The sequence below is a fragment of the Salvelinus sp. IW2-2015 genome, linkage group LG37 (genome assembly GCF_002910315.2).
Source record: "Salvelinus sp. IW2-2015 linkage group LG37, ASM291031v2, whole genome shotgun sequence".
NCBI lineage: Eukaryota > Metazoa > Chordata > Actinopteri > Salmoniformes > Salmonidae > Salvelinus > Salvelinus sp. IW2-2015.
In genome coordinates, this window is record NC_036876.1 from 18441947 (window position 1) to 18456444 (window position 14498).

At 42.8% G+C, this 14498-nt stretch overlaps 2 protein-coding genes across 2 annotated transcripts; one reads left to right on the forward strand and one right to left on the reverse strand.

The window, feature by feature from the left end:
* Window positions 1-2: 2 nt before the first annotated feature.
* Window positions 3-8043, reverse strand: slx1b (SLX1 homolog B, structure-specific endonuclease subunit). The gene is made up of 5 exons (XM_023981982.2): window positions 7263-8043; window positions 7101-7152; window positions 932-1255; window positions 591-803; window positions 3-420 (listed from the first exon to the last, which is right to left on the reverse strand). Exons 1-5 carry the CDS (start codon window positions 7433-7435, stop codon window positions 391-393), a joined length of 792 nt encoding a protein of 263 aa, XP_023837750.1. The 5' UTR covers window positions 7436-8043; the 3' UTR covers window positions 3-390.
* Window positions 8044-8424: 381 nt separating this feature from the next.
* Window positions 8425-10596, forward strand: zgc:112271 (BolA family transcriptional regulator). The gene is made up of 3 exons (XM_023981984.3): window positions 8425-8673; window positions 9821-9918; window positions 10025-10596. Exons 1-3 carry the CDS (start codon window positions 8611-8613, stop codon window positions 10122-10124), a joined length of 261 nt encoding a protein of 86 aa, XP_023837752.1. The 5' UTR covers window positions 8425-8610; the 3' UTR covers window positions 10125-10596.
* The last annotated feature ends 3902 nt before the right edge of the window (window positions 10597-14498 follow it).

The following is a 14498-nucleotide window of genomic DNA, read 5'->3' on the forward strand; positions in this document are numbered from 1 at the left end:
ACTTGTGCTTTCAATGGCTCKAAAACAAAGCATCCATGTTTTATTGGTTGTACATACACTACATATAGGTTTTACACACATTTAAAACGGCCTTATTCATGATTGTATCTGTTAACTAAAAAAAACAATCTAAAAGGGGTTCATATGCTGCATTAAAAAAAAAATTCAAACCAGATCAGCATGATTTTTGTGCAAACATTAAATCTTCTGACGGATCAATCAATTGATCAACCCTTTGCTGTTGCAGGAAAGTCCATTCAAGAGTAACTTGCTAGTCATTGATCTACTGTATTTCATCCTATCTTCGCAGTCTCTTCTCTGTACAGTCATGGTGACTCGGGTAGCAGTTCAAAGTTCATATTAGGAAGGTTCTGACTGATCACATTCAGATTAGATCTGCAGTTCATCTGTCCAATGGTTCTGTGGAACAACACAGATGCATTATTACAAGTCATATAACAGAAGTATCACAGATGCCTTGGGCCTTCATCCTAATATTTTTACTGTTAGTTATTGAGGCAAGTCTGAATTAATAAGTCAAATACAAAACACTGACAATCATAATTCCTACATTTGAATCCCCCACTTACTTGGGATGAGGATGTCTTCTCCTCCAGGTCTCCGTAACAGCCATTCTTGTGGCGAATCAGACTCCCCCACAGTACTGAGTGACGGCACCCGGGACACTCCCCCTCCACGGGAAGGAGATGTGCGGCCTCACCCGTCAGAAAGTGTTTGGCTAAGCAAATCAGGTGGCTGGTCATGTGACATAAGGGATGGAAGCAGGTCATCTTATCTGCAGACTGAAAGGATTAAATTAAATGAGATGTTTCGATGCAGAGTTGGAACAAAACCCTGCGTCTTCAATGCTCTCTAGGACCAGGATTGGTGGCCACTGTTGAGCTTTACTATAAAGCGCCACTAGCTTTACCTTAACAGTCCCCTGACAAAGGAGGCATATATCTGCACCCTTCTCCACTTGTTCCTCTTCCACATGCTTCGGTTTCTGTTTCCTGACCCTGATGCTGCCGAAGGCCAAAGGGACGTGCAGCGGCGGCTGAAGGCCAGGCTCAAAGTCCATCCTGTACTCCTGCTTGAGCCAGCGGGTGGTGAGGGGCAGGCGGCTCCACGGCATCACCCGCAACATGTTGGACACCACACGCCAGTGGAACTGCAGGCTGGATTCCTTCTTTGAGCGCCGGGTGACGTGGGACAGGCGTCGGGAGGAGTGGGGGTTCTGCCATGCCCACTCAAACTATTGATGGAAGGAAGGAGAAGACAGAGGTTAGGTCTTGAAACGTCAATCTGGTGGGGAAGTTGACACATATGGGGGGGGGTGTAACTAAGGTTGTTGAATTGAAAGTTACACGGAACCCAAACCGTGCGCGTGCGCTATCGTGCATAAATGTATTTTGTCCCCCCACACCAAACGCGATCACGACGCGCAGGTTAAAATATCAAAACAAACTCTGAACCAATTATATTAATTTGGGGACAGGTCGAAAGCATTAAACATTTATGACAATTTAGCTAGTTAGTTTGCACTTGCTAGCTAATTTGTCCTATTTAGCTAGCTTGCTGTTGCTAACTAATTTGTCCTGGGTTATAAACATTGAGTTGTTATTTTACCTGAAATGTACAAGGTCCTCTACTCCGCCAATTAATCCACACATAAAACGGTAAACCGAATCGTTTCTAGTCATCTCTCTTCCTTCCAGGCTTTTTCTTCTCTTGACTTTATATTGCGATTGGCAACTTTCATAAATTAGGTGCATTACCGCCACTGACCTCGTTCGTCTTTCAGTCACCCACGTGGGTATAACCAATGAGGAGATGGCACGTGAGTACCTGCTTCTATAACGCTTCGAACACACCGACTGTGTAATTGCGTCACTGCTGCATAACATTTTGCGCAGCTAGGCACCTATACTGATGCAGATGGTCGCATGCGGTTGGACACATGGAGGAGAGAATCATTTTCGCAGTTTCCTCAAAACAGTGTCTTTTTGACACAACTGCTGACAGCTATAGGGACATAAACACAAAAAATGCTGCTTGGAGACAAGTGTCCACGATAGTAGGATTGCCAGGTCAGTTTAGTAGTGAGCTTGTGCTAGATGTGGCTAGTTTTTTTTTTTTACCTTTATTTAACTAGGCAAGTCAGTTAAGAACATATTCTTATTTTCAATGACGGCCTAGGAACAGTGGGTTAACTGCCTTGTTCAGGGACAGAACGACAGATTTTTAACGTTAGCTAGCTAGCTAACCTAGCTTGCTAACCTAGCCAATGAGATGTGTGTGTGAAAGAAATAGTCATAAATATTATGCTAGTTACTAACCATGATAACTCTCCCAAATAATCATGTTTGAAGAGTGTGAGTGTGTATGTCAGATAAATAGTAATAGAAATGGTAGATACTAGTGTACCACTGATAATTTGGTCAGATAACCATGTGTGTGTGTGTGTGTGTACAGTAGGTGACATGTTCATGATAGCTATCTAATAACTATAGTTATGCTAGGTAATGGTTTGGCTTATCATGTTCATGTCTATGTAGAAGACTGTAGGAGGAAGTGGAGAGGACTCAGGGACAGATACCAGAGAGAGAGAAGGGCAGAGAAATACCAGAGAGAGAGAAGGGCAGAGAAAGAGAAGAAGAGGTCTGGGCCAGCAGCCTTGGCGCTTCTGCTACATTCTTTCTTTTCTGGATCCATTTATTGTGCCTATGGCAACGAGTGGCATTTTACAGCCAGACCCTCTACTACGTCATCTACAAGTGTTGTCCCCACCGGTGCATCAAGACCCTCAACATCATCTACAAGTGTGACCATCGCCTCCACCGGTGCAGCGAGACCCTCTACAACATCTACATCATCCACAAGTATGACCACCAGGTCAGGATGTGGCCGTGGAGAGAAACAACATCACACCAGGCGTCATCGGAGGTACCAGCCCCCAGATCCACTCAACTCATTTCAGCAGAGGCTCCTCCAAGTCGTCGAGAGGGATGCAGCCCAACCTGATGCTCACAGGAAGGAGGATGAAGAGACCCTCMTTGCCATGAGCCCGGTGCCAACACTGAAGAGGCTGCCTCAGCAAAGAAAAGCAGCAMTCAAGGTTAAAATGTATCAGCTGCTTTTCGAAGCCGAGTTCAATGGTAAAAAAKAAAATYCCTCTACATCACAGGTAGTGTCATAASTTTTGKGACAGTGAAGTAAAGTAGGTCATTTTTACAGTATACTCATGTAGGCTAATTGGTATTTCAGATCAAAGTATTAATATGAGGCAAATGTATAGCTGTTGTTTCTAGGTTAGAWAATATCCCAAAACAACAGTTTGCTGTCTAAATATTTGCCTGTCATATTCATCTTTTGATCTGAAATACAAATTCCATGAGTAAACAGCGAGTATTACCAACTTTACCGCACTGTTCCAATATTTATGCCTCTAACTACACTATACAAACAGTATTTAGTTAACATAAATCTCACCTTTTATGGTGTTCTATTATGTTAAGCTTGTATGTGTTGTTTTTCTCTTCCCTTCCAGAGATGGAGTCAATTTAGCCGACCAGCTCACAGGAAGGACAGGAAGAGGAGTTGTCTAGTTGTTGTTTTGACCTCCCTCATTGTACATTTCATTTCACACACACGTCAGTTCCGTTTAAATTCAGTCAATTCATAAAGTKATTTGTTTATAAAGTCTTAGGATAGCATTCATTATTAGTGTTACATATATTTCTGAATTGACAGAATTGAAACTCATACACTGGACAATTCACAGATGCTCTTGTAGGTATCTTACAAGACTAAAGGTGAATGTATTTCTTTCATTTAAAACCACTTGAAAACCAGGGCGTTGAAACTTTTTGTGAAGTTATGTTCCATCAACTGGTCCATTACATCCAGGGGCCATTTGTTTGTTTAGCTGTGTTATGGCTACATATTATTTTCTTTTTTAGAGACACACACACACACATACCTCTCCACTCCTCTCTGTACATCAGATCTCCAGTGCCCTGCCCTCTCGCTCTTTATGGCCATGTCTGAAGTTCCCCTACTACGTCTAGGCTTTATGAGTAGTGCCTGTATCTGTCTGCAGTTGTGCCAAAAATACATGCTCTTGTTGTTCTCTTACAGATTACAGGCTACACATTCATTAAAAAAATAAAAAATGACACGCACACACACCTCTTTCAATTGTTTTTTATTTTTTAAATTTTACAACACATACCTATCATGTTCTTTCCTGTACTTGAATACTTATTAAACTATAATGTTTTCATAGTCAGTTGTTTATTAATATCTCGTTTATCATACTAACTGTATATCGTATAACCTTAATTAGTGGTCCTGCTCACCTGATGTACCATGCCAGGTGTGTATAATACTGACGTTAATGGGAAAGGGAAGGGTTTAAGGTGTGGTCTTTACTCCCAAATGTCACTTAAATATAGCTTCCAAATGAAGAGAGACAATGATACATAAAGTAACCTGGGGAAAAAATGCAATTTTATGGACAATGGTGGATGGTTCTTAAAATAACCTTTGTGTTATGAGGCTCTTAAAAGAGCTATTTCACTCCACGGCATACCTGCTGGCGATGAGAAGTAGGTGGTCAGCTTCTCCCTCACCTGGAGTGCCTGTCTGGGGGCGTTGTTGGCACCTGCCCTGGTGACATCAGGTAGGTGACCATTTGGCATGCCCATCTCCATCCGGAGCGGCTCCTGGAATGACCTTCGCAGGTAGTTGTGGAGAACACATGTGGCCTTCATGCAGGCATCGTCATTTGGGGCTGAGACCAAGCACTCTCCGATACATTCTCCACCGGGCTGACAGAATCCCAAAAGCGCATTCAACAACTAACCTTGACAGTCGTTTGTTAAAGATCCTTACAGGCTTTGGCAATGGCAGCTYGCGTCCAGCGTAGGGCCTCATGAGGTTGGGTCTTAAAGGGAAGGCCTCGTCGCCGACGAAGACGTGGGGAACAGGTCCCAGGTCTTCAGCCCCAGGGAGTGATGCAGGTYGTGGAATCTCCWGGGTGCCMTCCTGAAGTGCCTGCCATCACTTCCCTTGCCGTAAGCACCAACAACACGGAAACAGTAGATGGCATCTACTACAGCCAAGAGTACAACTGAATATGTACCCTTGTAGTTGTAGAATTGCAAACCTGAGCACGGTGGAGCCTGGATTACTACATGTTTCCCGTCAATGGAGCCAAGACAGTTGGGGAAATTCCACCTCTCCAGTCTTGGCCCTCCAGTCTTCCTCCTTGGGGACAGGCATGTATTCAACAACCAGACAGTCCCAAATGGCTTGTGCCACAGAGGGGACAATGCCTGCCACCGTGGACCGTCCAACTCGGAAGCTGAATCCTATGGTCCTGTAGGAGTCCCCTGTCGCCAAGAACCTGAAATATAATTCAAAATAATGATCAATATTGTGTGTAACTTGAATTCCACCCACATATTCTATCTACTCATATAGCTACCTCATTACAGTTTATTATGCTCTACTAATTATATTGTAATACTCATCAACCATCATTAACAATGCCTTGAAACAGTACAATTCAGTCTATGACTATATCAATAAYCTGTAGCCCAGGCCAACTCTACTCTTAGAAAGAATGGTACTATCTACTTAAAAGGGTTCTCTGGCTGTCCCCATAGGAYATCCCTTTTTGGTTCCAGGTAGTACCCATATATAACATTTTCCCCAAAGGGTTATACCTGGAACCTAAAATGGTTATCCTATGGGGAAAGCAGAAGGACACTTTTGGAACCTTTTTCTCTAAGAGTGTATGTGAGTCCAATAAGAATGTAATGAATGTCTTTAACTGTGTTGAACAACAATGGGTCCTGGAAAAGACTAGCCTACCTTCATCAGGGCAGAAGGAACCTCAACTTTCTTTTKATTTGGTAACATTGCATAATTAAAAAAGGATTATAAACCAACTTTGGGAAAAGTTATAGTCCTAATGAACATTCTGTACAAGTACATCTGATGTCAAGTAGGGACTATTAACTAGAGCCCTTTAGCTAGCTAGGTTGCACATAAAATATCAAATATCAATCAATTATGGTATCAAAGGCTTTAAAAATGTACTAGAATGTATCTTACCGGCTCCAACCATCTGGAGCAGGTGATCGAACTGGCTTCGGTCCAGACGAAAGTAACTTCGGAATTCCTTGAATGAGACGGTGGAACTCCCCTGCCTGCTTTCGGGACTTTAACCATCTCTGGACCTACACAGACCTGCGCTTTCGGCGGGGCTGGTCCCGGCCCAACAGCGCGATCAAGACCACCTTCCTCAACGTTGGTCTCATTGTTTAAAGAGCCTACTCTGCTATCTTGACTATTTATTATTGCATTTCGCTCCAAAACTGCATTTTGGAGGGAAATTATATTATAAGTTCTCACAATTAATTTGTGGATGTCATCGAATAAATAATATACTTGGCAAATAAATGAATAAAAAATTTAAAGAAATTATGCAATTAAACTGTTTTTATTATGTAATCCCACATTTTTTTACTGGATATGTGTGCAACAAAAATTCAACATTCACATTTAGCTACTTTGTCAAGTCTACGTGTAACAGTTTAACTTTACGTCCGTCCCCTCGCCCCGACCCGGGCGCGAACCAGGGACCCTCTGCACACATCAACAACTGACACCCACGAAGCGTCGTTACCCATCGCTCCACAAAAGCCACGGCCCTTGCAGAGCAAGGGGAACCACTACTTCAAGGTCTCAGAGCAAGTGACGTAACCGATTGAAACGCTACGCGCACCACCGCTAACTAGCCATTTCACATCCGTTACATATGCATACAATTTGATGCATAAGTTCGACCACACAGAACGCACTGCAACTGCCTCTGCAACGCAGCAAGACAAACACAACGATTGGTGTGTCAAAACGAAAAACAACGCAGTTGGTGTGTTCAACGCGTTAGCCCTTGGCAACGCAGATGCTCGTTGGCGCGCGCGAGCAGTATGGGTGCAATAATTGAATAACAAAGATTTCTAAATTTCGCGACGCGAGCGATGTGGTCAGCCTATTAGGTGAAAGAGAAGCAGTTCCTACTGACTTACCCTCAAAGCAGCTATGTCAGAGGGGAAGCCATGAATGATGAGAACCATCTCCCTGGAGAAGGCACAAAGACAAAATCCACATGATGCACAAGGTCTCTCAAAGACTGTAGAAATGGCAACAAGCCATACAACATATTATTTTACATTAGTTCTGTTAATTACCAAGGTCCCCTTCCACTGGTCCTCTTGGCTCCACCTCGGTGTCGCCCTGCGTTGTGCTGTCCTATACGACGCTCTGGATTCACAGTGAAACCAATGTAGATGCGACCCTTGAATTTGGGATTGGTGCAATACAGCATGTACACCCCGAATAAACTCTCTACCTCCAAGACCATAGTAGATGTACATGAAATGATCAAGTCACCAAAATAAAATCCATATGTAGAGTTATGTGTCAATAAACCTCACGTGAACGATCTTTGCAACCTGTCCTGTGTTAGCTAACAGTTAGCTAGCCAGCCAGCTATGTTAGCTAGCTAGTCTGACTTCTACCTGGTTACAAAAGGAACTTAACCCTGATGTGAGTAGTATGGTAATATATCGTTTTACTCCAGCATTATGAAATACATACACATTCATTTAATTAATTTCCCCTTAACCGATACTAGTTCTGCGTGAGAAAAATGTACTGTAAACAAGAGAGGAAGAAGCGAAGCGAGAGCATTTACTCCAKCCAAAATCTGTCCAAGTGAGGTAAARCCGTTTTGTATTTAGGTCTATGATAGTGTCGAATTAGCTGAGGCTTATTTGACTAATATAAGTTTCGTAATGTTCATGCTGTTACAGACGTAACAGTATAAATTAGACGTATAAGTGGATGCACGTGGCATTCCTGCAACTTTGAGAAAAACGACTTATTGGTGTGTCACGCGTATCTGCCCTCTCATTGGCTAGAATGGTCCCACCTGATCTCGCCTGCCTTCCATCTTGGAGGACATGTATTTCCACTGTTAGAGCGGTCACTCGAGTATCTTCTCAATATAATAGATAACCTTTGTTTTAACCAAACGTTTGCTGTGTTTTCAAATTAATAGAGGTTCAAGCTAATGCCTGACACAACATAGTTCAAAGCACACATTATACTAACGTTTATACATTTCAAAATGTGAATTTAAGAGAAAAATCCCACAATTTTGTATCTTGGGTCACGTGAGAAGGTATATTTACAAACTATTTATTATGTAATATATTTATTCAGGCAAGAAATTAAACAAYATCATAAAATAAGGACCCCCACATCTCCCAATTGATTGGTCACTCCGAGATGGTCCAATTCTAGCGCTCATTTGTGTAAAAATATTCTTCCCGCCCTAGTAGTATCTGGTTGGTTAGAAGTTCTGACTCCATAGTTGCGATTGGATACTTTCACATTTCCTGAGTATCTAATTCCGCCTCTCAATACATACATGGTAGTGGACCCTCCCTTTCGCTTCGTCATCTTGTTTAACAAAATAACCTACCGTAACGTTTTGGATCATAAAGCGACAACAAAACTATTGTTTCCAAAAGTATGTCTGTTACAACAGATCACATCCGTGACAAACTTATCAAGGAGATCGGAGCGGTGCATGTGGTATGTATCCCTATTCCCCAATGAATGAACATGGATGTTGCGCATCATAGGCTGCGTTTACACAGGGAGTTCAATTCTGATATTTTTTTTGGACTAATTGGTCTTTTGACTAATCAGATCACCTCTGAAAATCTGATGTGAAAAGATCTGGGTGTTATACTACAAAGCAGGATCAATGAGTTAGCCAGCTAACTTTGATAAACAACCAGAAATAAATATAGATTTTCTGCTTAATTAAGAAACTTAGATATGTGGTTTTGGTTGTTGGACCATTAGAACAAGCTTATATTTCTAAGAATAAAAAGTTATTTTAGAATATTTTGGCAAGTTAGCAGGCTAACTCATTGATCCTGCTTTGTAGTATACTCCTATGCCACGGGTTGGCAAACTTTTTGACTCGGACCACATTGGGATTTTTGAAATTCAACGGAGGGGTGCATTTTTGGGGGGACCAATTGTTTGTTAAAATCAATGTGCGTGGGCCTCCTAAGTGGCGCAGTGGTCTAAGGCGTCACTACAGACCCGGGTTCGATCCCAGGCTGTGTCACAGCTGGCCGTGACTGGGAGACCCATGGGGCATCGTCCGGGTTAGGAGAGGGTTTGGCAAGCTGACATGGTCGCCAGATGTACAGTGTTTCCTCTGACACATTGGTGCGGTTTCCGGGTTAAGCGGGCATTGTGTCAAGAAGCAGTTGGTTGGGTCGTGTTTCGCAGGACGCATGGCTCTCGACCTTCGCCTCTCCCGAGTCCGTACGGGAGTTGCAGCGATGGGACAAGACTGTACCTATCAATTGGATACCACGAAATTGGGGAGAAAAAAGGTGTTAAAAAAAATCTAAAATTGCCCTGTGCTGTTATTGATTGGTGAAAAAACAATTAGTGTAACAGAATTGGGCTGATTTGTCATTTTGTATTTGTACATTTACACTTCTACTGGAGAGCTACTGGGTGTGCAGGCTTTTGTTCTAGCTCTGCTCTTGCCTGATTCTACTAATCAATTGCTCATGATCAGAACCTTAGTTGAGTCTTGCGTGTTAGTACAGGACTGGAGCAAAACCATTCACACCCGGGTGGTGAATTGGCCACTCCTGCACTATGGTGTGACACACCCTACCAATGACCTGTTCTACCGGCTTTATTTTCACAGGAAGTTGAAGACACATCCCCTAACAGATGTGCTGCCAGCTTCAAAGTTCTAATAGTGTCTCCCCAGTTTGAGGGGAAACCACTGCTGGCGAGACACAGGTAGGCACAGTGGGCAGGTAGAGCTGATATGGGTTATGAGCTAACTTTGAATGGATATGTGGAGTAGACTGTAGTTGACTCTTGTTTCTGATTTTTGGTTTGTCAGGATGGTGAACACCTGCTTGGCTGAAGAGCTAAAAGAGATCCACGCCTTTGAACAGAAGACGCTGACACCAGAACAGTGGGAGAAACAGAAAGCACAGTGATGGAGACACACACTTTGACCATATTTACTTTACAACTTATTATGTGTAAATAAGCGACACTTGCTCACACAATGTTGACTTTCTGGCCTAACATATATTTCATTTCAGTCAATGATGCAGACTGAAATTAAGTATTAAACATGACAAAACAATCCTGGTCCGAATTCCTTAATGATTGAATGAGTGTACTGAAACTTCACTTTCAGTTTTTGTTGTGGAGGTATGTGATTATTACTGACATTATACCAAATTGTTATTAGGAATGGAACAACGCATAACACGAAACAGGCAGAAGAACTCAAATGAAATCTTATCACTTAAATAAATCATTACTGTGTTTGTTCGGTCATAACAATGAATGACTTGACTCAAGGAAATGGCTTTTCATATTGGAAAGCCCCAAATAAAATTATTTATGTGAAATCAAGTGTGTAAATGAATAAAATGGGCTGGTACAGCTTTGAGTATTGATTATATGACTCGTCTGTTGTACAAAGCTCTCTTTCCAAGGAATAGATAGTGTGCATGTGCACTGATGTCTATTGAAGCTTCAGATAAAGCTAGATGCCACACAACCGTCGGAGAGCTGGAGATTTCACAGTACAGGTGGCGACCTGCTTTGAAGCCTTTATAGTTGTGGTTGGTTATCAAGTAGTCCAATTCTGAAGCGTCTTCAATTATCACTGGCTCTTCATTTGTAGCGAGTCAGTTAAATTATATTTTTTCTCATCAATCTACACACAATAACCCATAACGACAAAGCGAAAACAGGTTTTTAGAAATGTTTGCAAATGTATTCAAATTTAAACACAGAAATACCTTATTTACATAAGTATTCAGACCCTTTGCTATGATTATCGAAATTGAGCTCAGCTGCATGCTGTTTCCATTGATCATCTTTGAGATGTTTCTACAACTTGATTGGAATCCGCCTGTGGTCAATTCAATTGATTGGACATGATTTGGAAAGGCACACACCTGTCTGTCCCACAGTTGACAGTGCATGTCAGCACAAAAACCAAACCAAGAGGGCGAAGGAATTGTCTGTAGAGCTCCGAGACAGGATTGTGTCGAGGCACAGATCTGGAGAAGGGTACCAACACATTTCTGCAGCATTGAAGGTCCCCAAGAACACAGTGGCCTCCATCATTCTTAATGAAAGAAGTTTGGAACCACCAAGACTCTTCCTAGAGTTTGCCGCCTGGCCAAACTGAGCAATCGGGGGAGAAGGGCCTTGGTCAGGGAGGTGACCAAGAACCCGATGGTCACTCTGACAGAGCTCTGTGTTGGGAGAACCTTCCAGAAAGACAACCATCTCTGCAGCACTCCACCTATCAGGCCTTTATGGTTGAGTGGCCAGACGGAAACCACTAATCAGTTAAATGGCACGCCAGCCCGCTTGGTGTTTGCCAAAAGGCTCCCAAAGGACTCTCAGACCATGAGAAACAAGATTCTCTGGTCTGAAGAAACCAAGACTGAACTCTTTGGCCTGAATGCCAAGCATCACATCTGGAGGAAACCTGACACAATCCCTACGGTGAAGCATGATGGTGGCAGCATGCTGTGGGGATGTTTTTCAGTAGCAGGGATTGGGAGACTAGTCAGTATTGAGGGAAAGATGAACGGAGCAAAGTACAGCGAGATCCTTGATGAAAACCTGCTCCAGAGTGTTCAGGACCTCAGATTGGGGCGAAGGCTCACCTTCAAACAGAACAACGACCCTAAGCACACAGCCAAGACAACACAGGAGTGGCTTCGGGTCTTTTAATGTCCATGAGTGGCTCAACCAGAGCCCGGACTTGAACCGGATCGAACATCTCTGGAGACCTGAAAATAGCTGTGCAGCGACGCTCCCCATCCAACCTGAGAGAGCTTGAGAGGATCTGCAGAGAAGAATGGGAGAAACTCCCCAAATACAGGTGTGCCAAGCTTGTAGCGTCATACCCAAGAAGACTCAATGCTGTAATCGCTGCCAAAGGTGCTTCAACAAAGTTCTGAGTAAAGGGTCTGAATACTTATGTGAATGTGATATTTCCATTTTTCTTTTTAAAGAAATTTCCACATTTTTTTAAAACCTGCTTTTGTTTTGTCATTATGGGGTGGAAAATGTTAAGGGGTCTGAATACCCTCCAAATGCACTGTATATAAGCAGGGATTTGCTATAACCAAATGGACAGGCTGAAATCAACACTGAATGGCAAACAAATGGCATCACTATAGTCTCTAGGCCATTCCGAATTCAACGAGGTGCCCCACTTGACCATAGCTTGCTCGGTCTGAACGCAGCGACCGTGCAAACAAGTGTGCCTGGAAATAAACCTTACTACTAGTAGTGATTTCAACATGCTTTTGACATATTGTGGCCTCTGGGTCACATAGACATTTTTGAATGGGGTCATTGGGGGAGGGTGGGGTGGACAAGCCACAGAGCTATTCTAGCTGCCCGCAGCAGTTCATTTAGTTTGACACACCCAAGTTTCTCACATAGAGCATAACCTGTAAAACAATGTTATCCTAACTCTGCTTCCGTGCATGCGATTTGTAAAATTCCTTTTGCCACGCGTTCAGGGCCACCTCTACTCCTTTATGAGAGTATGCGGTCCCCTTCATATCCTAAAAGGGAAGTATGAACTTGCAATATATCATAATAGTTTTTGATATCCTTTGCACATTAAGTAGCCACGAACCCGAGTGAGGTCAGCGAGCTTGTCAGCACGACGGAACATCCCTTTTGACCAAGAGTGCATAAAGGTTTGGAAGAGAAATCAACCTTTAGACCAGGAAACATGAAGCGGAGAGCTACACGTTTGAAATGGTTGAAACTTTCAACCTCAACATGAGGTGAAGAAAATGAACTCACCTACCAGACCAGGACACCGCCAGTCTGCAGCTGCACGTGTAAAGTGATTTGGAACTTTGAATATCTACCAGAGGTGGAGAGAGGAGAAGCTCATCTCAGACAATCACCAAGGAATGAACACCCATGGAGACCAGATAACTAAGAAGAACATTGTGACCTCTTGTGGACAATCAGAGCCTTACATCCACAGGAGACCCCACCAAAACCCTTTCCAAGATGGCTTGGTTCTGAAAGAGATGAGATAACGACGAATGAAGGCATTTCACACGTAAATTATTTTTTACTCCAAATGGGAGAATAGTTATAGAATGTCTCCACAATAAGTGTCCCTTTTTCTCTATCTCTCTCTTTTCCCCACCCCTCTTCATTCGTTGTGTATAAACCGCCATATTTTGTCCGTCCACCAGGGACCTTTGTCTCATGTAAGTGTGTGTGTGTATTCTGTGTTATTATTTAGTTAGCTAGTAAATACATAATTAAACCAAATTGTGTAGTACTGAATAATGAGCAAGGCTGGTTAGATCCTAGGTTACGACTGGTCAGAATGATGATGATTTGATATGAGGTAATGATTAATAAGATGACTGTTTATCGATGAAATAGGCAAAGACTTATAAAGTTTAATTCGGGAGCTGGTAACTCTCTAAACAACTTCTTCCGTGGTGCCCCAAATCCTAATGATTTGGGGCACCACGTCCTTTAGGTGCCAAGTCCTTTAGGRGCCTTTTGGCAAACTCAAAGCGGGCTGCCTTTTACTGAGGAGTGGCTTCTGTCTGGCCACTCTACCATAAAGGCCTGATTGGTGGAGTGCTGCAGAGATGGTTGTCCATGGTTGTCCATCTCCATTGTCTATCTGGAAGGTTCTCCCATCTCCAAAGAGGAACTCTGGAGCTCAGTCGGAGTGATCATCGGGTTCTTGGTCTAAGGCCCTCGCCCCCGTTTGCTCAGTTTGCCGGGCAGACAGTTCTATGAAGAGTCTTGGTGGTTCCAAACTTATTTCATTTAAGAATGATGGAGGCCACTGTGTTCTTGGGGACCTTCAATGCTGCAGACGTTTTTTGGTACCCTTCCCCAGATCTGTGCCTCGACATAAATCCTGTCCTGGAGCTCTACGGACAATTCCTTTTACCTCATTGCTTGGTTTTTGCTCTGACATGCACTGTCAACTGTGGGACCCTATGTAGACAGGTGTGTGCCTTTCCAAATTATGTCCAAACAATAGAATTGACCACTGGTGGACTCCAATCAAGTTGTAGCAACATCTCAAGGATGATTAATGGAATTTTGAGTCTCATATTAAAGGGTCGGAATACTTATGTAAATAAAATATTTCTGTTTGACCTTTTATTATAAAGTAGCAAAAATGTCAACAACAAAAAAGTATCTTTCGTCATGTGGTATTGTGTATGGATAGACAAGGATTTGTATTTATTTAATACATTTTAGAATTGGGCTGTAACGTTACAAAATGTGAAAAAGTCAAGGGGTCTGAATACTTTCCGAATGCACTGTAA

What these genes read in the sequence shown, in the direction of transcription:
- slx1b (XM_023981982.2), bottom strand. Translation starts at nt 7,435, where the DNA reads ATGGTCTTGGAGGTAGAGAGTTTATTCGGGGTGTACATGCTGTATTGC. An exon ending in TTTGTCAGGGGACTGTTAAG is followed by an intron (nt 804 to 931) that starts GTAAAGCTAGTG and finishes TAATCCTTTCAG; the next exon opens with TCTGCAGATAAGATGACCTG. An exon ending in AGAAGACATCCTCATCCCAA is followed by an intron (nt 421 to 590) that starts GTAAGTGGGGGA and finishes GTTGTTCCACAG; the next exon opens with AACCATTGGACAGATGAACT.
- zgc:112271 (XM_023981984.3), top strand. Translation starts at nt 8,611, where the DNA reads ATGTCTGTTACAACAGATCACATCCGTGACAAACTTATCAAGGAGATC. An exon ending in AGATCGGAGCGGTGCATGTG is followed by an intron (nt 8,674 to 9,820) that starts GTATGTATCCCT and finishes TTATTTTCACAG; the next exon opens with GAAGTTGAAGACACATCCCC. An exon ending in CCACTGCTGGCGAGACACAG is followed by an intron (nt 9,919 to 10,024) that starts GTAGGCACAGTG and finishes TTGGTTTGTCAG; the next exon opens with GATGGTGAACACCTGCTTGG.